The sequence below is a fragment of the Ammospiza nelsoni genome, chromosome 15 (assembly GCF_027579445.1).
Source record: "Ammospiza nelsoni isolate bAmmNel1 chromosome 15, bAmmNel1.pri, whole genome shotgun sequence".
In the NCBI taxonomy this organism is placed as follows: Eukaryota; Metazoa; Chordata; class Aves; order Passeriformes; family Passerellidae; genus Ammospiza; species Ammospiza nelsoni.
In genome coordinates this window covers 18,054,194-18,080,493 of record NC_080647.1, presented here as the reverse complement: position 1 = coordinate 18,080,493, position 26,300 = coordinate 18,054,194, and the positions used below count along the sequence as shown (strand labels likewise).

Genomic DNA, 26,300 nt, shown 5'->3' with positions numbered 1-26,300 from the left:
CTGCTGGGACAGGAAGGGTCCCAGTGGGGCTGACGGAAGGAACTGGAGGAGCTGCCCTGGCTTTCATGTCTGTCCATCATCCTGCTCCAGATCCATTTTCTAAATCTGCATTTTCTGTTCTGTCACTTCTCTGCTGGCAGCATTTGAGGGACAGGTTCTTTTTCAGGGGAATTTGGAGAAAACTGTGCACTGAAGCAGGTTCACTTGCCATAGAGGGAAAATAGATACTGGAACACTATTTATTAGCCTCCCTGGGTGGATAATGCAGGGCAGAGCCACATTGTCTCTTTGCACATCCCCTGCCTCTTTTAATCCATTGAATTTGGCAACAGAGATTGAATTCTGAGGCCAAGTAGGAGTTCAGCAAAAGTTAGCTCTGCTTTCCCTTTGTATTTTCCACTTGGGCAGTGAGTAGTTACTGAGACAGGTTTGCTCTCTTTTCTGGAGTGAATTCTTCTCTCCTTGCCCTCTTTGCACCTAAAACTATTCTCAATTGTCCAATTTTTATATACTTATATATTGTTGCTTCCAGCAGTTGTGTTTTTCTCATTTCACCTTTCAGAAAGGAACAATGCCTAAAAAATAGAGAACTTGTCACTTAGGTACATCTGACCCATTAAAAATGTTAAATAAGATATGATAGCTTAAAAACCTGAAGTAAGACATAAGTTAATGTGTGATTTAGGAGAGGAGGGAGCCAAGAACATGCTCATGGTCAGGTCCTGCAGCTCAGCTGAGCAGGAGGAACGTGTTAAGCTGCATAATTTGTCCACTTGAGATTGTTTTTGCACACAATGGTTTTGCCTCTTCAGAGAACGGAAATGTTGAAAGGAAGAGAAATGAAGAATGATAATAAACTATCTTGTCAAGGTAAATATTGGTGTTTGCGTGCACAAGGGAGCGTTTCCTCGAGGAGCTGCTGTTCCCCAAACAGGCAACCAAAAACAAACAGAGCCTTTTTCTGTCAGCAAGAGGCTATTTCAGGATCAAACCACTCCTGCACAAGCTTTTCATGTCCGTGGTTTGTCCAAGCTTGGGGCATCCCACCCCTCACACAGTGCTGCTCATCCTCAGCCTTTCCAGGGATCAGCCCAGCAAGGGCTTCATCAGCAATAATTATTTAATTGCAACCCCCCCCCATTTCTCAAAGTCCAGCAGCTTCAGGGGTGTCCCCAACTGTCCCGTGGTGATGCACAGGAAAACCACAGAGCAAATGTCCCTTTTCTGGTGACAGGAAGTCAGGGAATGAGAGCAGAACAAGGAAAAACCTGCCCAGGGTGCCATGGGTGAAAACTGAGGCTGCAGACAGGAGGGTTTGCTTGGCTGCAGCAGGATTGGCACCCAGCACCCAGGGAATCCTGCCATTCCTGCAGCACCCAGGGAATCCTGCCATCCCTGCCAGGCTCTTCCCTGCAGCACCAGGAAATTCTCTCATCCCTGCCAGACTCTTCCCTGCAGCACCAGCCTGATGTGCTCTGTGTGAAGCACTCAGCCCAGGAGAGACTGGTTTTACTGAGATTCATGTGGGTAGAGCCCAAAAAGGGCAAAATGGGCTCTTGAAGCTGCTCCAAACTGCCCTTTCTCTTGTGTTTCCCATCAGAGGGCAGGGACATTTTTCAGGAGCTGCTTTTTCATATCTGGGATTTCCTTTCAAGTACACTCAGAAGCTTCAAACTGAAAGCAGATTGGAATTTTTCCCTTAACTCTCCACAAATAACCTGGCACTTTATCTCCAGCCATCATGACTGATACCTGGGTATCACACCTGAATAGATTAAATTGCTTGGAGTTTCAGGCTCTGAGGCAAGAGAAGGAGACCAAAACACACTTTGTAGCCCCTTTCTGCAGGGATTATCTGAAAGAAACCACCTCTGAGCTGGAGGTGTGATTAATGTCTCTGCTCAGAACCAGAGGTAGCCTGCAATTACTGAAGCTGGGATTTGAACACAGGGATTAGTGGAGGTGATGGAAAAATCCTCTTGGGCTTCAAGTCGACACAGTGGGTGGAGTATCAGTTTTGCATGGTGTCTAAAAGGTGGAGCCTGCACCTGATAAACCTCCTGCTGAGTAATAACCACCTACCCTGAGAGTGAAGAGCAATTTCTGTTTGAATAACAGCATTGCTCCCCAAATCCAGGGCCAGCCTTTCACTTCAGAGGTGAATCTAAGAAAGGGAGTGAGTTCTGGTCCACACTGTTGAAGAGAAGAGAGGAAATTATGTAAGCAGACTTTGGAATGAGGAGAGAAATGCCATTTGCATGGTTTCTGTTGCTGCATGGGGACAGTGCAGTGCAGAAATGATCACTAATCACACAGCCCCCTCTCCTGAGAGTCTCTTCACAACAACCCATCGTTGGTGTGCCCCAGGTACTCAGCTGGCACTCAGCGTGCTGTGACAAAGCCATCAGCTGCATTTTTGGGCTGGGTGCAGAGGAAGCTTGAAGTTAAAATTGTTGCAAATTGTTTTGCACAAACAAAGTATAAACAGCAGCAGGGCTCGACCCTCAGATTGCTCTGTATGAATTTTGGCAGTGTGTTTTATTCAGTAATAATGGCAGCAGAGGAGAACTCTTTAGGCAGGATGAGAACAGGATCAGAAGTGCCCTGTCTGGGCCCTGTGGGCAGTGTCTCTCCTGACCTGCACTGCTGCAGCTTTCCTTGGAGTCACCTCCTGGGGTTTAATTGTGAGAAATCCCAGAGTTCTGCCCCACTGTAGGAACAGGGTGTTTCACTCCATAGGAATGAGTCAAACATTAGGAGATATTTCCCAAAGCTTGATTTGGTGACAAAACTGAGGAGTACCTGCAGAGGGATCAAGTGGAGAGGGAGCAAAATGGCCAAGTAACTCCAGAGCTGCAGGGTGGGAACTGAGAGCAAAAGGTCCAGCGAGGAACTGCCTGGCCTGGAGGAGAATCGTGCAGCTATTCCAAAAATGCCTCTGTGAGAAGTGGCTTAGCTGTGCCTCTGGTCACCCCTGCTCCCACTGCAGCTGGAATTTATGCTTGCAGGAGCACATGTCTCCATGTAGAGTCACCTTGGCTCCTTGTAGGACTCAGGTCCCCAGGAGGTAGCTGATTGCATTTTCTAAACACTCCTTCTTTACATATTTACACATCAAACACTGTCCAAGAGTGGCGGGTTGCTGTGGTTTTGTTTTGTTTGATTAAATTCTTACTGAGAAAAGCTTCGAGAAAATAATGTCCTGAAGAATTTGGAAGGGAGGGAGCAAGGAGAAGGAACAATCCTAGCAAACAGCTGGTGGCTGAAAATCTGAGCCAGCCAAGGAGGAGAGATGTGGGAGAAAAGAGTTATTTCAGGCTGGAGTGCAAAGCAGTCTCAGAACAAAACATAAACAACGCCCTCAAATCTATTTCTGGGCAAGCAGACTGTGTTTCATCCTCAGCCTTGTCCAACTCCTCTGTGTCCTTCAGGGCTCCTGCTGAGCCCTTTTGGAGCAGCCAGTGGGCTCTGGCCACCACCTGGGGAGTGAGGAGAGTACTGAAGCACGAGTTCATTCAAAAGTGGGATGAATAAGCTCCTTCACCACTTTGCCTTTCTTCTTTATCCCAGAGTTTCTCTCTTGTGCTCCCTCAAGGCTCTTCCAGCAAATATTGCTTTGTGTTCCAGCTGCTCCAGCCAACTGAAGTTGCATTCCCTCGTAGAGTCCTTGATCCCCCAAGCTTGTGCTGTATCTGTAAGAAAAGCAGGATTAAGGGCTGGAAATAACCTCCACAGCAGGCACAGAAACTCAGGCTGCTGTGAATTCCCCCTCTCCAGGGAAGGACTGGAACAAAAGGGGTGCAGGGTACTGGTCACACCTCAATTTGTTACCAGGCAGGAGCAGCTCCACAGTCCTGAATGATGCACATTGCCCTGCTCTGTAGTCAGGCCAGCTCTTCAGATTTTGGTTTAAAATTCAAAGGAAATTCTGTGTCTGACCTTCCTTGGCTTGCAAGGGATGAGTGGACATCAAAGGAGTCCCCAGTGATCTCCACAAAAGCCAAGAAATGTGTGGTGGAGAACAAAACCCCATCTCCTCCCCTAGAGCCAGAGCAGGGAGAGGGGAACGAGCCCTGGGTATGAGGTGAATGCATCTCAGCTATGCCAGGGCACAGGAAAATTGCTTTTAGGGTGGGGGAATCTCAGCTACAGCCAGTGCAGGACACAGAGGACATCCCACAGTCCCTTGTGTGTGGAAGGGTCACTGAAATCCCTGAAAGAATTTTGTTTGGATTCTTGGTGAAATGCAGCTGAAGTTCAGCTGAAGGACTGAGCCACAGCAATGCTGTCCCTTCCCCAGAGTCCTGCCAGGGCTGGGGTTCCTTTGTGGAGCACATCCAGCTCCTGCCCAGCTCCTCAGAGGATGAACCACTCAGGACAAATCAAAACAGAAAATTGAATTTTCCGTCTCCTGGGCCAACTGAGCTAAACTAGAAATCCTCAGATAAAACCTATCCAGCCACTGTTCCAAGGTGTTTCCAAGTCCAAGGCTTTGCTTTCCTCCTGGGTTCTGGGAGCAATGTCTGTATGGATATAGGACACTGCTCCAGTCCATGCTGCCAGCTTCAGCCATCAGGCACAGGCAGGAGAGAAACAACTTTATCTGGGGGATCTATGAAGGAAAAATGCAGCAGCACAAGGAGGCTGCAGCAGCCCTTTCCTGCACATTTATGAAAAAATCCTGAAGAATTTTCTCCCTGATATCATCCAAACCCTGCACACTTGCAGCTCCCAGGAGAGCCCCTGATGAAAAAGTCAGATGAGCTATTTTCATTTTGCTGGAAGTGGCCAAAGCAATTTTAGGAAGAGGAAGGTGGGGGCCTGCTGGAGCTTGCCAGAAGGATCTGAAGCATTCAAGTCACGTCTTTGCAGCAGCAATCTTGGTCTGACAGCCCCTAAAACCCAGAGTGAGGGGGAAATGGCAGCTGGGGCTCCCCATGCTGTCCCTCAGCCAACCTGCAGGTACATTAACTGATTTCTGGAAAGCAGGCAAAGGGGACAGAGAGAAAAATCCTGAAAAACTGCCTGCTCTGCTTCAAATGAGCAGCTCTTCATTACCCATTTCCTTCTGAACTCTGTAAGAAATAAGATGGAGGACAGAGGAGAGGAGAGAAATCCCTTTTTTGCCCCAAAGCTGCATTGGGGGTGAATGACAGCTCTGGGAGAGCATTGGGAAAGAGATTTCTTCCTGCTCTGGGAAGAGAGAGAGCTCCAGAAGTGACACAGGTCAGAAAAACCCACTCTAAGTACAAGTCACCAGCTCCCCAATTCCCACTAACACTGAATTTCTGTAATTTTGTGTGATTCAGTTGCCCAGACTCAGATGCCCCCTTATTCCAGTAAGACCATGAACTTCCCTGAGCTACTCCCTACCTTAGCTCTAGGCCAGACATTAAACTGAGACCTGGCTGATCCTCCTCAGTCAATCCTAATTTGTTTTTTTGTTTAAGTGGAATTTTTGAAATGTCTGTAACTAAATTCAGAATATGGATGCCCTTTTTTTCCATACCTCTAGGTGCTATTTTATTTCAATTAATATGGCACTGCAAACCAAGCTGCACTGCCATTTTAACACCAAAATTCCCTGTGGGGAAAGTCAAATTCCAGTGATTTTTCTTAATATCTGTTCCTTCAGGATCCAAGTGCCTGCTTCTGTCCCAGCCCTGACATTGCCAGCCCATTCCAGAGGGTCACAGGGGAGCAGCTGGAGATGAGGCAGGGGGACAATCCTGTCCCTAATTCTGTTCCTGGCTGTGCTGTCTCACAGAGAGATTTCGGGCACAGTTTTCAGCTGTTTCCTTGCAGGTACCGTGGGGACAGGGCTGTGCACCCACCTGAGAGCAGCTCTGGGTGCAGGGCATGGGGAAAACAACAAACCAGCAACAATCAACCCCAGCCAAAATCAGCCAGGCTCAAACACAGTGCAGTGGTCAGTCTGAGACCAAAGTTGTGTTTTCAGGTCATTTCACCCTTTTCCTTTAATAAAAAGGAAAGGAAAGAAATGTGAAATGAACCCAGACAACTTTATCATTTTGGGTTTTACTTCAGGGGAAATTTCACCCTTTCCCAGTCCAAGCCTGCACTAGCAAGTTCCCTTTGTGCCTTACAGAATATTCACTTGTATTTCCATTAAGTACTGTGCAAACATCAGATAGAAGGCTCCCAAGTGCAAATATTTTTTTGGGAAACAGAAAAGATAAATGGAAAACAAGTTGCAGCTCCATCAAGGGTTTTAATGAAGCCCCCTGTCCAGAAAAGTACCTAAAGTAAAGATTAATGCTTCACTGGCCTCTCTATGTTATTTTAATGATGTGCTTAATGTGAAAAGATTCTCTGAAGCAGTTTAAATGGTAGTGGGGAAGGTGCATAAACAGCAGTTCAGTCAGAGGGCACTGAAAGGAATGCAAAGTTTCTCTAGAAAATGCAAAGAAACTTTCTCTGTGCTGTCCTCTATATTTGGATGCTCCTTTGGGTGACAGGTGTAGAATCCCTCATGGCACCTGCAAGGAATTTAGGGAGAGAAGAGTCTTGCAGAGGGGTTCATGTCCTAATCCTTGTACATATTATCTGCTCCTAATGCCACAAAGCAGCGAGGAAGGTGAGATTTGCATAATGCTGATCAGTTGGAAACCTGCAGTAAGCAGAAGTGCTTTTTGATTGCATTTCCCAGTGCAGCAGCAGCCAAATCTTTAGTTATTCAGGTCAGCTCTCACAGCAGCAATTGCACCTCTGCATGGCCAGCTGGGGATACAATCACACTTGGAGCCAGAGAGGACGAAAAGCCATTTCTTTGGATACATTTAAAGGCATCTGCACAGCCCTCCTTCCCCAGAAAGCTTTTAAGGTTTGTTTGGCTTCTGCTTGAGAGAGCTCAGCCTGGGGAGAGCCATGGAGGGGCTGGAGGGGCTGGGGCAGCAGGTCCAGGGAGCCACAGTGGGACAGAGAGGGAAGGAAGGGATGGAAAGAGCTGCTCTGGCAGTGCTGGCAGAGGGATTTGTACCCCCAGCCTGGCCCACACTGGGCATGAGCAGGGTAAGGGTTTGTGCACAGCCCCTGTGCTGCCCAGGGAGCAAATGTGAGAGAGTGAGAGAAGCTCTGCCAGGTGCACCTCAGTGATGCCAGGCTTTGGGCTCAAAGCCCCTCTGCAGGGTGAGGTGACAGCCTGTCCACAGGGGACACTGAGCAGGTGCCAGCCCTGAGGAACCAGCCAGTCTGAGCCAGTCCAAAAGGTCAGGCCCAGCACAGAAACCAGTTCTGTTCACAGCTGTTGGCACAGATTAGATCATGACTGTAGAGTTCTGAAAATATGGTATGGGATTGGCAAGAGTGCAGGTACACCACAGCAGGGATTTTAACATTCCTTTTATACATTCTGCATTACTACAAACCTCCAGAAACAATGAAAATTTTAATTTAAAAATTTTTAAACTATTAAAATCAGGTTTCCATCACCCATGGGAGCAACTGCTGTAAAAAGGATTTGGCCCAGCAAAGGGAAGGACAAAGCTCAGCTGCCAGCAGGGGCACAGTCAGAGGTGAAATGGCCATGGCAGTGGGCAGGGGGTTGGAAAGGTTTCACCCCAGGAAATGTCCCCCACAGGAGGACCCCACTGTCACCCCCCAAACCCTCAATGCCCCAGGGCCAGCACCCTGCAGGGACAGGGGAGCACTGGGGCATGGGGAAGGGCCCTGTCCCTGTCCTGTACAGGTGAGCAGGGTCACCTGCAGGGCCTGTCCCTGTCCTGTACAGGTGAGCAGGGTCACCTGAAGGGCCTGTCCCTGTCCTGTACAGGTGAGCAGGGTCACCTGCAGAGTGACACCACCTCCACCACCCCCTCTGCAGGGGAAGGGCACAGACACTTGGAAAAGTTCTTCAGTCTCTGAATTTGTGTCCCCAGTCAGCCACCACCGCACCTGTGTCATGTGAAAGAACAAATGGGGAGGCGTTTCCCCTCACACTTAAAAAAATAATTGCTTGATCATAAATAATGATTATTTCGATTGATGAATCATTTGGACTCATTTTAAGTCTTAAATCATTTAATAGTGCTATAATTGGGGCATGAAGAATTCACTCCTCAGTCATGTATGTTCTTGTTAGAGCTGGAGCAAGTTCAGTTATTATTTCTTTTTTAGAAGGACAATTTAAATGACAGTCAACCAAGAATATAGAAAAATATGCTGATATTAAATGACTGTGATCAGTCCTTGTCTCCCCATGCTCTTTCACACACACAAACACCAGTCCCCTTGCCCAAGTGTGTGAAGCTTTGTTGTTACAGCCCAAACAACAACACTTGAATAACCTTTCACACACCACGTGTGTAACCTCTCACACTGAACTTGGAGTCTTTCTTCAAGTGCAATCACGCTTGGGAGGTCAGGCCAGACGTGTCGAGCACGGGATTTCAGATGAAAAGAGAAATGTCTGAGATAATAAAAATTGTGCTTCCCCTCCAGGGAGAATTTACAGAATTACTTTTATGATCAGAAATAATTTATTGATGGGAAATGAGATGCTAGGTAAGGAAATTCACTGTTGGTCCCAACAGTTTGTCCTGTGAGTTGCTCAGGAATCTCCAAGCATGTGGAATCCTATGGTTCAGCTCAAGGAGAGCCACACCAAGCAGGGGCCAGCATTTGGGTTCCTCAGGGGAAATGTTAATCAGGACCTCCTGAAGGTCCTTTGAACAGCCAGTGTTTTATGACAGGATGGGATATGACTGAACCTACTCCAGTCAATGCTTCCATGGGGTGGAGAAGGAAATACTGATGTGTTTTCAGGCACTGCTGAGGTCAGAAGATCTTCCAGAGCCTGACCATGAGAAATGCCAAGTGAGAGTCCCAACAAGACACGGGATCAGCCTGGTCAGTCCTCTCCTAAGAGGGCTGGAAGGCAAAAAAAAAAAAAACCTTTAAAAAAAAAGAGGGAAAGGGCTCAAGATTGATGAGGTGGGCAATAGCTCATATTTACATATCTGGGGCCCTTCTGACAGCAGAAAAAATAAGTTAGCCCAAAAAATAGAAATCTAATCTCCATTCACTTCCCAGCTTGTCAGAAGGCCTCGGTGCAGAGCAGCCCCTCTTGGCTGCACAGGGGTGTCCCACAGAGGGACCCCACCAATAAATCTGTTTGATTTCCTGTTATGAGAAGCAGCCAAAGAGCTATGGCCAGAGATGGGCAGAGCTGTCTGCACAAGGGAAGAGCCTGTGCTTTCACCCCAGCCCCAAAGCCACCCTGTGTGAGGTTAGTGAAAGTTCAGTTCACTTTGGGGCTTTTTTCCCGTTCTCTCTCCTTTCGTGCCTTCCCGTGGGAGCTGCAAGGAGACAGGACAAAGCATTTCTTTCCTGCTGGCAACGAGCAGCCCTGAAAGTGTCACAAAAAGTTTGCTCTTGAGAGATTTCCAGTCTGAGGGTGTGATCTTGTGGCCCCTCCAGATGTGAGTAATGCTGTGACATTTTTAATGGCATTCACCGTGCTTGGTGAGAATTTCTTGGCATTTCTGTCCAAGTGTTTTCCCCACACCACTCTTTCCTCACTCTCTTCTCCCCTCCATCCAGTGCACATTACACACACACACAGAAAAGGAAAGATTCCAGGTGAAAAAGATGGTTTTTTTCCCTAAGCCTGAGGACCCGGTGGCTTTCAAGCAGCTGCTTGAAAATGTTCCTCTCAGGAAGGGACATCACCCCTTCAATTCCATTTTGCCACAGTCCAGGGCTGATCCTGATCCTGCAGCCAAGATGTGACCAAGAGATGTTCCATGGCATGAATTTTCCAGAATTTCAGCAGGTCCCCAACACCACTTGAAAGGGATTAGGATGAATGTGGTAGCATTGCAATGTGTTTTGTGAAATACCACGACAACCAACACCCTTGTTTCCTTGTGAAGGAATATTTTCAGAACTGCTGGGAATTCCCCAGAACATCAGGTTCTCACTGGATCATCACTTCTCCCAGCAAAATGTTTTAAAACCTTTTATGGATGTAAATTTGCTCATTTGAATTTTGTGGGGTTTTTTTTGTCTTTAGAGAGACCCAAGATCTATGAAAAGGAAACAGATTTTCATAAGGTTGTGAAGGTGGAATTGAGAAGCAAACACAAAATCCAGTGCACAGCAAGTGGGAATCCTGAGCCAAGGATTGAGTGGAAGTGGCAGCCCTGCAGCCTCACAGACACCCTGTAAGTGACTTCCCTGTGGATGAACATGCTCCTGAATTGTTGGATATTTCCAGCCAAGTTTTCTTTCCACTCCATCCAAATTATCTGAGCTAAAATCACAAGCAGAGTGAAGATCTCCAGGGTTCTGAGCCCAGCTGGTGTCTGGTTGTTTGTGCACCTTGTGTATTACCTGAATTGTGTTAATAAGGTTTAAAGTGACTAAAGATCATTGAATTTTCCTTTACCTTGGCCAGCAATGCCCCTCTGACTTTCCTTAGCCCTGCTGAATGCTGTGAATATTTGACAAAGGAAATCCAGCAGGATGTGTGGGCAGAGCTAACACACCTTTTTCCAGACAAACCTGCTGAAGGCTTCGCTTCCTTAAATCCATATGGGATTCATGGCACTTCCCAAGGGCTGTCTTCACTCTGCAATCTGGGCTCAGCCTCCTGTGCTGTTCCTGAAGCTGGGAGAGGGAATTGTGTCTTACTGGGGACCCTTCTGTGCTGCAGGCTGAGGTGTGAACACGCAGCAAAGTCACTGGGGCAAAGCTGCCAGAGAGGAAGGAGGCCAGGGAACACCAGGATGCCTTTGGGGGTTTGCCTGAGGAGACTTTCCCTTTGCTCCTGCAGCTCCCTGAGCAGAGGGGTCTGCAGAGAGAGGCCTGGGCTGGTGCCCATCACTTCCCTGGTAGCCCCTGGGCACGTGCAGGAGCCAGGTCCTGCACAATTCTGACACTTCAGCTCCTCCCTGCAGTGAGAGAGATGAAATCAGGTTTTCCACCCATTATAAAAATGAAGATATATCTAGAAATCAAGGGAGAAAATTACTGGATGGTGGATTGCTCATTTTCTCACTCATTTGTTGCTGTGAATGGCAAGCTGTGAGACAGGAAAATCAGGGAGAATCCTTCCCCAGGATTTCTGTACAGCACAGGGATGTTGGGTGATGCAGCCTGAGTTTGGGAGTGCCCAGAGAGGCATCCCCAGTTACTCTGCTCCTAAAGGAATCACCTCAGGGATCTGATGGCTTTGGGCACTGCAGGGCAGCAGGAGGCACAGGGCTCTGCCTGGGAGGAGTTCAATGAAACCAGGGTGGAAACACCACATGGAAACCTCTGCATCCTCTAGGAAAACCACAGAGGTGACCTGAAATCTTTTCCAGACCTCTCTGTCTAGGAGGAGAGAATTGGCCATGAGTGCTGAATTCAGCCAGATCCAAACCAGTGACCTGGTGGCAAAGGACCTCACATAACCCTTGCTGCAGCTTTCTGGCTCTCTGATCTTATCAATTTAAATACAATTGCAGAGTGGCTCTACCTCTGCTGGCCCCAGGGGCAGCCTTATCTTGCTGCAGCAGAAGCTGGAGGAGGATTCCTGTGGGAAATGACACAGCCCCCATTTCCTTCTGTTGTCTGACTTCCTCTCTCTCTCTCTTTCTCTCCCCCCACTCTGCCTCAGCAGTGCCCTTTGAATCCCTGAGCTCCAGCATTGTTCCTTAGAGCTGGGATGTGATTTTACTTCCTCTGAGCTTTTCCCCTTCATCCTCAGGACAGGATTGTGCCTTGCAGGAAGTCCCTCAAGATCTAATAAGGCCCTTCTGAGAGCACCAAACCCTCCCCTGGCCCAGGGTGTTGCCCCTGTGCTTTGTGTGGCTTTGGCAAAGGCATGGCTGATTTGTGGAGGGATTTTCTGCAGCATCAGCCCTGTCAAAGTCCATTTTACCTCCTGAGACCCCGTGGTGGGCTCAAAGCCTTTGCATTTCTAGCAATGAGAAGAGCTGTGTCTCTGCTTAGTGCAGCTGGACCTTCCCACATGACATGTTCCACACTCTGCTCCTTGCCCATGTTCCAAAATGAAGATTGAAAAGTGTCTTCTGTGGAATGTGCAACATTAAAGGGGCATTCTTATTTATTTATAAAGTATTTATCCATTCTACTCCCTCAGCCCACACTTCCTGTTGGAAGCTGAGCACAGCAGACACTCAGCGACATCCACCTCCCCACAGTTTGGAGTGACTGGCATTTTGAATTTGGAAATATAACTTATATTAGCCAGATAAAACTCACATGATTTAATTAATTGCCCAGTATTTTCCATTTCTAATCTTTGCAAAGACTGGGGGGTTCATTGCTGGTCATGCACTGATTTTGTTTGCCTCTGTCTTACAAGGTGCCCTGTAAATAATTTGGAAATGTTGCAAAGAAGGAATGGAGGAATTCCACAAGGATGTAACAGACTCCAGCAGCAACAGTTCTTAGGAGTATTTAAGACCTAAGATTATTGTCTAAAATTGACATTTTCTCACTTCAATACACCTCCCTGCTTACCTTGAACACCATCTCTGCTTTTCCCCCTCCAGGTGCAATCCTGAGGGGCCAAAAATTGTGGTTTCAGAGAACACAGTCATAGGAAACAAGATCAGGAGCATTGAGAACATCCCCATGAGGCAGGGGGATAAACCAAAGGTATGTGTGGGATGGGATGGGATGGGATGGGATGGGATGGGATGGGATGGGATGGGATGGGATGGGATGGGATGGGATGGGATGCTCACCCCCAGCTGTGGTTCCCAAGCTGCTGAGGGTTCTTTGCATGCTTGGAATTCCCCAGTGCTGGGATCATCCCAGATCTCTGCTGTTTAAGTTTACAAGTGCTGGGGTTTGGGAATGATGTCACCCACCCTATTTAAACTCTCCCAGGACTTCTGGGTCAAAACCTTCTGTGTCTCCCTCAGTCTTGAGAAAGTGTGAGAGTGGTTCAGTTCGAGGGGTGTCACGATGTCATGATGTGAACACTGACAAGGACTCTGAGTTCATGAAACACTTGGAGAGTTGTTGGTCCTGTCCCACTTTGTCCTGCCCCCTTTTGTCCTGCCCCCCTCTGTCCTGCCCTGTTTCCTCACTCCCAGCAGCAGGAGCTGACCAGGGGTGGTCACAGTGCCACAGGTGCCTGCTCTGATTTCCAGTGTGCAGCTCTCAGCTTGAGGCCACTTCCCTGGAAGTATTAAGGAGGGAGAACCTTCCTTGGACACTTCCCTGCCTGCTCCCCCTTCCAACAGCCCTGGGATCACCCTGCTTGTGTGAATGCAGAGATCCCAGCAGGATTCCCTGTTCAGTGTCCCCAGGTGCCTGTGCTGACACTGGCTGGTGTTCCACACATCCAGGCTGGGAATGGGCAGCGGATTTGGGGCCTCCTGGCTCTGGCTGGGATCACCTGCTGGACTTGCAGTGGGTTTGCAGCTCCAGGTTTGGAGGTGGATGTCCCAGATGGTTCAGTGTCTGATCCTGCAGGGTGCTGGATCCAATCCTGGCTCCCCTTCGAGCACGGGAGAATCCTTGAGTTAGTCCCGTGCTTAAAGTTAAGCACAAAGCTAAAGTGCTCTCCTGGACTGACTCCAGACTAAATCAGCATCTGGCAGGATCAGTGCCTCAGCCATCTGCTCTTTCTCAGGAGACTTTCCAGTTCTAAACATAATCCAAACCAGAGCTCTGAAAACATGGAGCTTGGGCTGGGAAGGAGAAGATCGGTGTTCACCTCCCATTCCTGAGTTTTTCCATTGCTGGGAGATATTTATAAATTGGATTTATTTAGATGGCATAGTGCCCCTTAAGCTCTGGCTTTAATGTATTCTTTAAGAATTTTACATCTTAGGTAAAAGCAACCCCCTAAAAGTGCTAATTATTTATAAAAATGGAGGTTGGTGACATTCACCTTCAAAGTTTCTTCTTTTTCTAAGACTTTTTCGTTGCTGCATAGGCTGACAAGAGCTTTGAGACTCTCAGAGCTACTGTTTCTCTCCATATATATTATATATATATAATCAGCTTTTACATATTTCATTACTAAAGTTAGGAGCTACATAATTTTACAATTTATAGTATACTCATTCTTTTTCTGCCTGGCTGAAAACACAGTCTGAGGTGCTTCCTATTAACTTTTATGTCCTGATTAAGATTTATTCAAATTAATATAACTAAATTATCGGAATCTCAGGTTTCACTCCCTGCTTACATTGCAGACAGTTCCTCTCCTTCCCCCTTTCTGAAGTTCCAGACTGTGTTAATTTGAGTCTTTATATTATAGAATATAATTTTTTTTAAAGTCTCTAAGGAAAAAGTCTTCAGACTTTTCCTAGAGTTTTATCAGTTGTTATTTCTATCAGGAATGGAACAGACCAATCCATTCCTACCATGTCCCAGCAAGTAATTCACCTACACTGACCAAGGAGATGAAAAAATAAAGATGCTGGAGGCTGAGCTTTCAGGAGCTTTGTTAGGAACTGGGATTAGCTGAGGTTGGGGATTTTCCTGTGGGATTTGAGCTGTCCCATGAGCACTGGAGTTCCAGAAGGTGGAATTCATCTGGGCTCTAGGATTTGTCAGCACCCAAGAGTTCATCCTTGGGAGCTGAGGCAATAACAGCTGGTCCAGCCACATGTGGAAACTTGAATTAACTGTTTAGAGCTGCTAAAAATATGGAATAACTCCCCTGGAGTCACCAGATCCAGAAATTTGCCCAAAGCAAGCTGGCAGGGCAGCAAGCATTGGTTTTTCCAGCAAGCCCCTGGTGCTCTTTGATCACATGAAGCTCTTCAGACATCTCCTGACAGAAGTGCCATGTAAAATTGAGCTCTCCTGTCATCATACTCATCATGATTATTCCATGAGTATTCCACAGACAGAGAAGTGAATTTCAGCTCCCCCTGCCTTCCTAAGCCTGAGTCTAACTCCTGAGGAGAAGCACGAGGTTATGGTTCAGGTATTGATGCACTTCAGGGAAGTTTTGGTCCAACAGTGACCAATGAAATGGTCACACAGCTGAGGCAGTTGCACTGTGATAGTTTCATTTTCCCTGGGGTTTGGGGTCCACCCTGAGCTCCTCACTTTGGGAGTTAAAGCACTGCAGGGCTCCTCTGAATCTGCTTTTTCACACCAGGTGTAACACCCGTGACTGCAGGAATTGCCTGACTTTTCAAGTCACAAGGAGCTAGGTTGCAATTTTATTTTCTTTCCTGTTAGCAAAATAACAAACTGGCCTGAGCTTGGGACCAGCAGAAGGGAATAGCAAGACTCATGCATAATTCAGCTCTCTCTGGGGGGTTCTTTTCATCTCTTTTCTCCCTTTCATGTCTATATGAGAGTGGCCAGGCCACGTGGGTGTTTCTGCTGGTGAAATTCACAACCACTCAAGAAAACTGACCCAAAAATGCCAAGTTTAGACCTCCTGAAGGAACAAAAAGTCTCCATTAGAGCAGTGGGATGTGTGTGGTGAGAAGTGTGTGAGCAGCTCAGGCAGGCTGTTCAAATCTGTCACTTCCAGGAGCTTCTGCAGCCCTGTCACCCCAGGCTGTGCCAGGAAGGGGACAGCACAGGGACAGGGTTGGGACACTGCAGCCACTCCCATGGGTCAGCCCAGGTGTGTCAGGCACTGCCCAGGCACAGGAGCTGTCCCTGGTGGGTCTGGTGAGAGCCTGGCCAGCAGCAGGATCACCAGAACTGCCCTTTGTCTTCCCTGACCTCCTAAATTCACAACCACACAGGAAAACCGACTCAAAAATGCCAAGTTTTGACCTCCTGAAGGAACAAAAAGAACAAAAACTCTGCAGTCACTGGAGGAAGGAGCAGGGGGTGGTGATTGCTCAGGACCAGCCAGGATTTACCCACCTTCTCCAGGGGCTCAGGGTGATCAGTCCCTCCAGGCCACAGTTAACCCCAGTCCCCAGCCCAGCCCCAGCAGCTTCCCTGACCTCCCAGCTCTGCTCACCCTGAGGAAGGCACTGGCTGCTCCCCTTTCCCCTTTCCCACCCCCTGCCAGAGACGGGAGCAAGGCTGGCAGTTCTCAGGCAGCCCCAGCCTCTCTCCTCACTCATGCTCAGCCCATCCTTTAGCATGTTTTGAGTGAATGAACTCCAGCCCTGGCTCAGCACTGTCGGGCTGTGCAAACAAGTGCTGTGTGTGCCACTCCAGTGGATGGATTAGCAGTGAGCTGAGTGCTTTCTGTGCAGGCTCCCTGCTCAAGTTCTGTAATTCCATCTCCCTGCAGCCACCTCCAGCCCAGCCCTGCCACAGTCAGACAGCTGAGAAGTTTTCCACCCACGTTTTGCTCTCCTCATCCTGCCCACGGGGAGCTAACGAAGTGAAAGAAGAAGGATTGTTAACTGCAGCTCTGGGGTGGGGAGGGGCAGACAAAGGAAAGAGAAAGCAAGCAATAACAAGAGATATTAATTCATGCTGCCTCCAGCTTAAGAAAGGTCTCGTTGCTGTGTCCTTACTACAAGATGTCTTAAAACACTCACAGTGCATGGCTGGGGAATGTTATTTGGCTGCTTCTAAAATAACTTATTTTTATCAGTTTGAGAACATTATATATGGACTTTATTGAACTACTCCATCAGGAGTTTTCCCAGCAGCAAGCTCTATTTACTTGTCAGAGCTGTTCTTCAGAAATCATTCATTTTATCCCTTTGCTTATTGAGCTTTCAACTTCGTTTATTCTTTCCTAGTAATTATTTATTAGCTAATAATCCCTTCCTTGGGTTCGCAGTATTGGGTGGCCTTTGGGTTAACTCATAGGAAATGGAGTCCTTAATTCCAAATCCAGCCCAGGCAATGCAGGGATGTGTTTGGTTTGCAGTGAACTCCCAGATCCCATCTAGGAAGATGTCTAGACACGACATGCCAATAATTTGTTATTAATTAGCCTCGTGCCAGCACTGCCTGCACAGGAGCTGAGGGTGGGACAGCCCCTTGGCACTGCTGCTCACAGGGCCAGGGAAGCTGGAACCTGCACATTTCCAGGCTGTAAATAGTGCATTGATGGCATTTTCAGTGCAGAGGCACAAAATTTCAAGGCAGTTGCAGGTTTCACATCAATCATTATCCAGCTCAGCAGAGAGTGCTGTGCTCTGGGGTGAGCCCTGCCTTGATCATGGAACCAATCCCAGAGGGGTTTGGGGTGTGAGGGACTCAGAGACCCTCCAGTGCCACCCCTGCCATGGCAGGGACACCTCCCACTGTCCCAGGCTGCTCCAGCCTGGCCTTGGGCACTGCCAGGGATCCAGGGGCAGCCACAGCTGCTCTGGGCACCTGTGCCAGGGCCTGCCCACCCTGCCAGGGAACAATTCCCAATTCCCGGAGCCATTCCCTGTGTCCTGTCCCTCCATCCCCTGTCCCCAGCCCCTCTGCAGCTCTCCTGGAGCCCCTTCAGGCCCTGGCAGGGCTCTGAGCTTTGCCTAGAGCTGCTGCTCTCCAGGTGAGCAGCCCCAGCTCTCCCAGCCTGGCTCCAGCCCTGCAGCAGCTCCGTGGTCTCCTCTGGACTCATTCCAACATGTCTCCAGCTTTTCTACCCTGGCTATGATTCCAGGAGTGGAAAATACTTCTCCAGGTGCAGAGACTGAGCACACACAGGGATTATCCCCTCAGAATTTTTCCACTGTCTGCTAAAGGTCCCCAGATTCTGGGATTGTGCCCCAACAGTTTGCACTGTTAATAAAGGGAAAAGATCCCTAAGTTTGGGTGCTCAAGTTAAAACCATTTTTTCATTCGGGATGGCATTTAGAATAACAAAATCCTTATCCCAACCTGCCACTGTGACCGAACACACACAGATTTCAAATTTCAGCTACCAAACCAACCAGGATTAGGTTAGTTTGACCACTGAGAACTTTATTTCAGATGTTGGAAAGATAACTGGGCTCCCAGGCTCAGGGATTTACCCAGGAGCACACAGTTGATACAGAATGATTGCAAGGGATTCATCTTACAGGAAAATCACTCAAAATCCTGAATTGCCAGCTCTGGGATCACATGTGGGTCTCTGCTGTGTGTTTAAAAGTCACAGTCTGGAGGGCTCTGGGAGGTGCCAGCTGTGGGCCCAGGCAGGGAAGTGCCTGATCTCTGGTGCCAGGTGTGTAAGGGTTTGGGATCCAAGTGCACAACAATGACCAGAGCATCCAAACAAGACAATTACTTTCTCTCTATTCCTCAGTGGTTTGGTTTGGTTTTTTCCCTTTATTCCTCAGTAGTTTTGTTCTCCCGAGAATTTGTCCCCAGATTGTTTCCCACTGTCATTTACCATCTTTTTCACCTTCATATCTAGACACAACTGAGATTAGCTCCAATGAGGTCTCAGGATAGCTATTTGCTCTTTTTTTTTCTTTTTCTATTTTCCCACTGCCCTGCCAGACTTTTCCTGAGTTATGGAGCTGGAGATATCAGCATCTGTCTGTGTGTGTGCTCATGAGCATTTACCTCTGGGCCACCAAGCAGCTTGAGGCATTGCATCAGTGTTTAGAAGAGCCACAGTGTCACCCCTAACACTTTGGACATGTCCCAAAATGGATATTTTATGATTTTGCCTGGCTCTGCAGTGTTATCCTGCACTTCCCAGCTAGAGCTGTCACTTAGGAAGACTAATTGCTGTTAAAAGCTGTCCAAATGTATCCCCTCCTGTCCTCAGCACGTACATTTATATTGGCTTTTGCTCTTCCCAAACATGAAATGCTCAGCTCCAGCAGCCATGAGGAGGGAGATGTTGGTCCTGGTTCAGCAGGAATTCCAGAGTGCTGCTCAGGGCTCTGGACATGAGCTCCTTCCCAGCCCATGGCTCTGGGCCACTGCTCCAGACCAGCAGCAGCAGGAGGAGCAGGCTGCTCTCATGGCCAGGCTGGTTTTATAGCCAAGGCAGAGCTCTTTTCACATCATAAATCACTCAGGACTGCACAGCTCTTTCTGTGCTGGACACCAGAGGGAGTTGGGTTTGCTGCTCTCCTTTTTCACCCCTAAATTTGGGGGTTCCCCATTCTTACCATGAAAAGTGAACACTTTTCCACTCAGCCCTTATTCTGCTGCAAATGCTCACCATCAGAATGGCAAATGCACATGGGATCAAAACCTTTGGAACTCATTTCCCTGCAGGATTTGAAGTGCCAGATCTCAGCAAATCTTAAATAACTCAGAAAATTTATCGCACACAGCTCTAGACACTCTCATAGGGCAGCTTTAGGAGGGGTAAAGGAATGTCTTGTGTGAGTTTAGTTTAGGATATTAAAAAGAAAGTCCAGAGATGCTTCTGTGCACTTCAAAGAGCTCTCTGGAGATAAGGACAAAGGGCCAGAGGGTGTTATAAGTTTTGATTCTCAAAGGCCTTAGAGAGGATGGCAAAGAAAGTGATATTTGTTCCAAATGTGAGGGCTCAGAGTTCCTCAGGTGACTGGCAGGGGAAGCAGAGGAATCCTGCAGGAACATCTCTGTCCTGGTGGCTCAGGGCCTGTTTTCCTGCTCCCACTCCAAAGGAATACAAGGAATAATTAAAGGCTTGGTCTGTGGGTGTTCCTGTGTGAGCCTGAGGGGCTGCACTGTGACAGGGACAGGGTACATGGCTGGGCCTTGGGAGGTTTAAGGAGCACAAGTTCTTAAGGACATGTTTGAGCTCATCCCAGGAGTGACAGAACGCCCTCCTTTTCTGGTGTGGTGAAGCTCAGGACAAGTGTTCCTTCCTTCCCCATGATCCTCCCTTTCTGTATTTACCAAGTGTTCCAGCACTGGCAGCTTCTCCAGAGCTTCCTCCTCACTGAACCAGTCCTGTGCAGCTCCAAGGAAGGATTTGGACTCATGGGGCTCCCAGCACAAAGGGGCCACATCATTCCCTCCCTTCTCTGAGGGAAAAAAAAAATGCTGCAATGCTCTTTGTACCACATCTATAGAAATTACCTATGGATATGTGGATATTCCCCACACAACCCAGAGCTGAAAAGCAGCAAAGGGAAGAGATGGCTGTGGGACTGTTTGAATGGATCCTCCAGGTCCTTCCCTTCAGCTTTTTGCTTGATGTTGATGTTGATGTTGATGACCTTGGCAGGTCCCTGTTTTTCATGGGTAAGACAGGGGAAAAAAGGAATGGTAAAGTTATAGGAATGAGATGGGAAGAGAATTAGCTGGGCTGAGATGCTGAGAGACAAAAACCAAGTAGCAGCACTTGTCTGGGACTTTCACCCATTATTAACTAGAAACAGCCTTCCTAACAGCTTTTCTCCCCTCACGCACCCTCAGAGCCATTCCTTGTGTTCTCTCTGTGGGCAGGTTGTGAGCACCCTCAGCACGGAGGACAGCAGTGCCTCAGGGATCTATTACTGCGTGGCTGCCAACAAGGTGGGCGAGGAGGAGCGGAGCATCGCCTTCTACGTGTCAGGTGAGCACCAACACCTCCCCACGGGCACTGCTGCTGCTCTCAGCTCCCTGGGGGCCTGCTGAGTGCTGCTTCAGGCTCCTGGCCATCCCTGTGTGTTGTTGTTTTGGAGTAGTCCCAGGCTGCTCACCCCACCCAAGGCAGGTTGGACATGTCCAGCCCCGATGGCTCTTTGCCCTTTGCAGCTGCAGCCCCAAGTCCCTCTCTGTGCCTTAAAGCAGCACTGGTGACATTTGAGAGCTGTCCTTGGGAAACCTCTGGCAAAGCTGAAGCCTTTGTGGTGTTCAGAGGCCCGGAGCCTGTCCCTGAGCCAGGAGAAGGGTTGTTCCCCAAGGAAATCAGCAGGCACACAAAGGTGAGCAAGGCCAGGATGCAGCCTGGTCCAGGCTGGTGGCACTGTGACATTGGAGCCCTGCCTGGCCCTTTGCAGTGCCCTTGGTGCAGGGAGAAGGTTCTCCAAAGAACACAAATCCAAACAAATATCCACTTAACCTTTCAGCACAGGGATTCTTTAGCAGTGAGATCAACATCTACATCATGCTTTCAGGAGAGATGGCAGTTCAAAAAGAGAGGAGAGTCCAGGGACAGCCTCGTTCAAGAGCTCACCCAGAACAAACTGAAACGTTGCTGTGCTCACTTTCTGGATGAGTGGATGCTGGCTGCCAGGATTTGCATCAAAATATCGATTTTTAGAACAAAGAGTGCAGAAGTGTCCTGGAAAGTAAATGTGTGATTTTCACTGCTTGGTTCCTTGCCCATGAGCAAGATGGGAGGGCAGAGCTCGCTCGTGGCAGGGATCTGTACTCCTGTGCCTCTCCTCCCTCCTGGCTTGTTTGACTCCATTGCTCCAAAGGAATCCAGCACCTTTCAAATCCCTCCAGCCAAAAAAGGGCTCACCAAACACTGTTCCCATTGGTGTTACACAGTGTGCCAACAGAAAAATGCCATCCAACAATAATGAAGCAGGAGCCATGGAGGGCAAAGATTTCACCTCCATTAGAGGTGACAGGAGACAGGAGAGGCTTTCAGCCTCCAAAAGATATTTCCCAACATTGTAACTCTCATTTACTCAGGGAAATGCCCTTCAAGGTGCATTTTTGGGAGACACAGCTCAGGTATAAGAGGTCTCCAGGGTGTCCAAGGCAGGCTGAAGACCGGCCATTAATTTTCCACCTCACCCCTTCCAAGTGTTGTGTCCTGCTGGGAATTCTGCCAGCTGCTGTGTCTGGGTGGGTTATCCAACTGAACACAGAACTGCACACTGGTGACTAAACCCAAAGAAATAAGCCAGGATCATAAGGTCAGATCCAAAGGGTTAGATCATCCATGCACCTTGCACAACTCTGGTTTATTTTAATTATAAAGTTATGTAGGGGTTTTTTTTCCACCCACGGTGAGGTAATATTTCAAATTTTTTATTTGAAGATCCATCTAGCGATGTTTTGGGACACAAGTGGTTTAATCATGCAGTTTGAATGATGAAGGAAATGAATCACTGCGTGAAATTACTGACAGTGGTTCTGGTGGGGATGTCTCCATTCACCCAAGCAGAGCAGGAGGTGAACAGGCCTTGGCCAGGCAGATGTGTTCCAGCCTGGGCAGGGAAACTGGGAGTCTGCACCACTCTGGGGAAGAGGCAAATGCTGACCAAGCATGACTGGCTTTTGGAAGTGCTGTGTTTAAAAATAGTGGTGTTTATGGATTAGAAAGGAATGAAAACTTTCTAAATGTGGCTGTCCTGATGCTAAACTAGGTCATGCTGCAGCAGTGCCTGCTGTGGGCTTTCCTCTCTGAGAGCTCCAGCAGGGCCAGGCTGTGGGCACAGCTCTGCAGGTCACCCTCACACCTGGAACAGCTGGAGCAGCTCCAGGTGACTCTGCCCAGGAGTTTTCTCCTGTCTCAGTGTTGAGGGACATCCAGAGAAGCGCTGAGAGGTTCCAGGCAGAGGAGGCCCCACAGCACAAGGCTCTGAGCTGGTCACTTTATGGGTTTGAGGAGGTTCATTGTGTGCAGGTCAAAGCTCAGGGCTGAGCTGAATGCTGGGGTAGAGCTTGAGGGCACAGGAGCAGCATGTGGGACTTTGGGGCATCTCGGAAATGTTTGTAGCATTTCACAGCTCTCTGCAAAGCAGCTCCAAGTGTGGCACCCCTCCATTCATTCAGCAATTTGCTGGTTTTAAAGACCTGCTTTCCCATTGTCTCCTATCAACAAATGAGCTGCTTTCAGACCTTCTGGCTGAACTGGGCTTAACTCACTTCTCCCTGGTGAGAAATCTGAGGATGGCACAGAGGCTGAACTCCCTCAAATCCCTGTTCCACTGGGGCAGGGCTGAGATGTTTTCCCAGGACAAGGCAGAGTGTTCCAGGGACACTTCCTCAGGTGTTGTCCAGGCTGCTCTCTGGGGATGTGCTCACTTCAGTCTGATGTTGCCACCACCACCACCTTCATTTCAGAAAAATTAATTTATCCCTGTGGAATAATTGTCAGCAACCATTTTGTTCTTCCACTGCAGAACCCCCACAAAAACTCCCACGGACACCAGAATTAGCACTGGGCTCTATTTTTAAATCATTTCTCTGCCAGCAGAGTTCATTTCATGAGGGGTCAGCAGGGTTTGGAGATCACTCAGAATCCAAACCTTATAAGGGGTCCAGAGTGATGAGAAATCTCATGATGCAGTGGCAGCCCCTGCTGCAGATGTCCTGGCTGTCACTGTCCCTCTGCAGCCCTCTGCAGTCTCTCCTGAAGGCATTTATCCATCGTGTCCTGGCCCAACTCCTGCTCCAGGATTTTTGTTTTGTGTCAATCCAATCAAGATCTGCCCCCTGCCTGCCTTTCCCCCTCCTGCTCTGATTCCAGAGTTCCCATTTAAGCCTTGGGTGAGCCACCAGATACTCAGGGATGTCATTGTCCAGCTCCAAAGGACATTCCCAGCAGGCTGCAAATTCCCCAGTGCAGGGAAAAGCTGCCCTGGTGTCTCCTGCAGGGATTCTCTGCCATGGACAAGTGTCATTTAATGTCATTTAATGTCATTTAATGTCATTTAATGTCTAATCTCTGCTCTGCACCTTGGAAAGGGCAGCTCCACAGAGCTGCAGGTCCAGAGTAAATCAAATTCCAGCCTTTGTCTGACTGCACTGCATTCAGCTAAGTGGGATCCCACCCATCTGAAAACTCAGAATGTTCTGGCAATATAAATGAATTATGATAAGAATAACAAATAATAACCATAGTCCTTTTTTCAAGGGTTTATCTGATTGCCAAAACAACTGAGAAAAATGGAGTTAAAGATTTCTGCCCGAAAGAAAATATTGCATTTCCAGCAGGAGATAAAAATCTGCTCTCAGATAGCAGAACAATGGATGAGCTGGGCTGTTATAGGAGTTTGTGCCACTCCAAACTGCTCATTCCCAGGTGTTGACAGGATTTCTGACAAGCACCACTGCTCCAGATAGAGGGGCTCCCCTTCCCTCCATCCCTGTTCCTGGTGGAACCCCCCTGCCAGGCCCAGGCTGGAATTTGGGAAAGAGCAGAAGTTTTGAATTACACAGATTATTGTGCAAAGCACAGGAAATTAAAAACAATTAGTTCCTTGTAAATACAAATGGAGCCAGCCTTGCCTTTGATTTATGCTGCCTTTTTACCTCCCCCCAATGGCTCCTTTCCCTCTTTTGCCACGGAATCCCACACGGTGGAGAGGGAAATTCGCAGCTACTATGCTGTAACCCAACACCAGAGACAAATGTTTGGTGACTGCTGATAAAAGGGAAAAGGCCCCGTGGTGCATTCTTTCAGCCAACTTATTAGGAGCCTTCTAAAACACAGTATCTGTTCAGAGAAAGGAAGTTAATCACCGCTCAGGTTCAGGATTATGTAAGCAAAGCTGTCTGAGAGATGAACTGACTTGAAATGTGCTCTCCAAGCTGCACTCACTCCCCTGATAATCCAGGTAGGAGGAGAAAAGAGAGAGGAGAGCATGAAAAGATGGAGCAGAGCAACTTCTTTTTTCCTCTCTTTTTCCTTCCACTGCAATGAAAATTAATGAATATTCTATTGGAGCTGAAAGAGCTGCTTGAAAGGCAAACAAGATGGGAGAGAATAGCACAGGTTCCAGCTAAAAATATTCAAAATGCTAAATAAAAAATGTCAGGAGAAGGAATGATAAGAAAAACAAGCCAGGCCTCTGCTCCCAGAATGTTAAGTTGGTAGAGAAAAAAAAAAAAAAAAAAACCCTGGCAACTTTAAAGTCCAGCAGCAAAGCAAAACTATGGAGCATCCTTCAAAACTCAGCGCCTGGGAATCTCATTCAGTGGGAATTTGCAGCCCAAGCTGTGCCATGCCCCAGGCAGGCTTATCCCAAGGGATGCTGCACTTGTTCCATGATTTGGCTGGAGGGATTCAGGAGATGTGAATGCTGCTCCTGCCACAGCCCAGTGTCCCACTGGCTCTCAGTTTGCCCTTTTGGGGAGGTCTGGGTGGCCTCAGACATTCCCCCATGTGGATAAGCAGGATTTGGACATGTTGGAAGCACAGGACATCAGGAGTGAGCAGTGTCACACAAGGCAGCTGGCACCAAGAGAGAGCAACTGAGCCTAACAACACCCTGCAGAGAGCAAACTGCACCTCCAGCACAAGGAAATGAGAGAAAAAGAACAATTTCCACAGCTGTGGCCTGAGGAGGTCTCTTATCTTTTTGGATCTTTTGTGAAATATTTCTGGTGCCAGTCTTTAAAAACCATGAAGCAAAAGCTCATGGGTTCTACTCCAGATGACTTGGGAAGAAGAGAGACTTTTTAATCATATCTGAAAGCTCCTCCAGGGCTCTGTATTTTATAGAATGTGTGCTTTATTGTAAGGCAGATTGGTTATTTCAGCAGCCTCACTGTTTCTGCTCAGCTGCAGCTTCTGCAGAACTTTTGCACTGGGAGCCCCTGGGCAGGTTCCAGGTGGAATTTGCAGATGGCAAATGCAGTGCACACTTGTTCTGCCTTAACTCCTGGCCCTCTCTGAGTCCCACCAGCTCATCCTGGCTTGAGGAAGCATCTCACCAACAGCTTGGCACTGAATCATCTCTCAGATTTAGGGCAAACCTGGTCCTGTTCAGAAGGGGGCCCAGAGTGAGCCTGCCAAGGATCCCATCCCTGCTAACACTGATAAGAGATTCCTCACAACTCTCAGTTGCTTGAAAATCCTGACCTAACAGACAGCAGAATAATCCCAGATCACTGTGGGAATCCATGAGCTTTCATTCAGGGGGATAGAGCCCTAAAATTAACAAAATGCCAAGCCAATGAAGTGTCTTCCAGCCCCAATTTACTTGCAGGTCTCTGGCAGCTACTGCAGGGCAAACTCTGGCCTTCCACTCAGTTTTTCTTGTTTTCAAATGGATTCAGTTTGCCACTTCAGGAAAATTGATTTTTTTTTTTTAATATTTTAATTTTTTTTTTCTGGAGTGAAAAGTTACTAAAAATATATCAAGAAACAGCTCACTCTTTCATGGTCAGAGTCATGACTCAGAGTACTTCTCTGCTAAATATAAGACTTCAAGGATTTAGACATCATTAGATCATTTAATCCATCAGTGATCAAGTAAATATCCAGCATTCACATGTGATAGAAATAAATATGGGCACAGTTGGAATAAGAGAGAGCTGAGGAGTCTGTTCAGTGGGGAAGAAGGTGTTGCTCCTGAGGGATGGGAATGGGTTTCTTTATTCCTCTGCAATTAATACTTTCCAGCCCTGATTGTGGAGAGGGAAGAGCTCACAAACACATTCATCTACTTGGATAAAAGCAGCTCCTGATTAAACTCTCCCAGTCCATTAACTCCCTTCTATTTCTAAGCTTTCAATTCATTACCTTAGTACGCTGAGGGCTGGACTAGCACAGGTTAGCACTGGGCAGTGAGAGGAACTTTCACTTCCCTAATTCCCAGCTCCAGTGCCTGTTT

The 26,300-nt window shown here is 47.9% G+C and overlaps 1 protein-coding gene across 1 annotated transcript in view; it reads left to right on the top strand.

The window, feature by feature from the left end:
* LOC132079830 (vascular endothelial growth factor receptor kdr-like) overlaps positions 1-26,300 on the top strand; it is a 130,288-nt gene that overhangs the window by 62,536 nt on the left and 41,452 nt on the right. Inside the window, exons 10-12 of the mRNA XM_059482649.1 lie at positions 10,034-10,184; positions 12,525-12,630; positions 20,245-20,353. Coding sequence (XP_059338632.1) covers positions 10,034-10,184; positions 12,525-12,630; positions 20,245-20,353 — 366 coding nt within the window. The remainder of the gene's footprint in view (positions 1-10,033; positions 10,185-12,524; positions 12,631-20,244; positions 20,354-26,300) is intronic.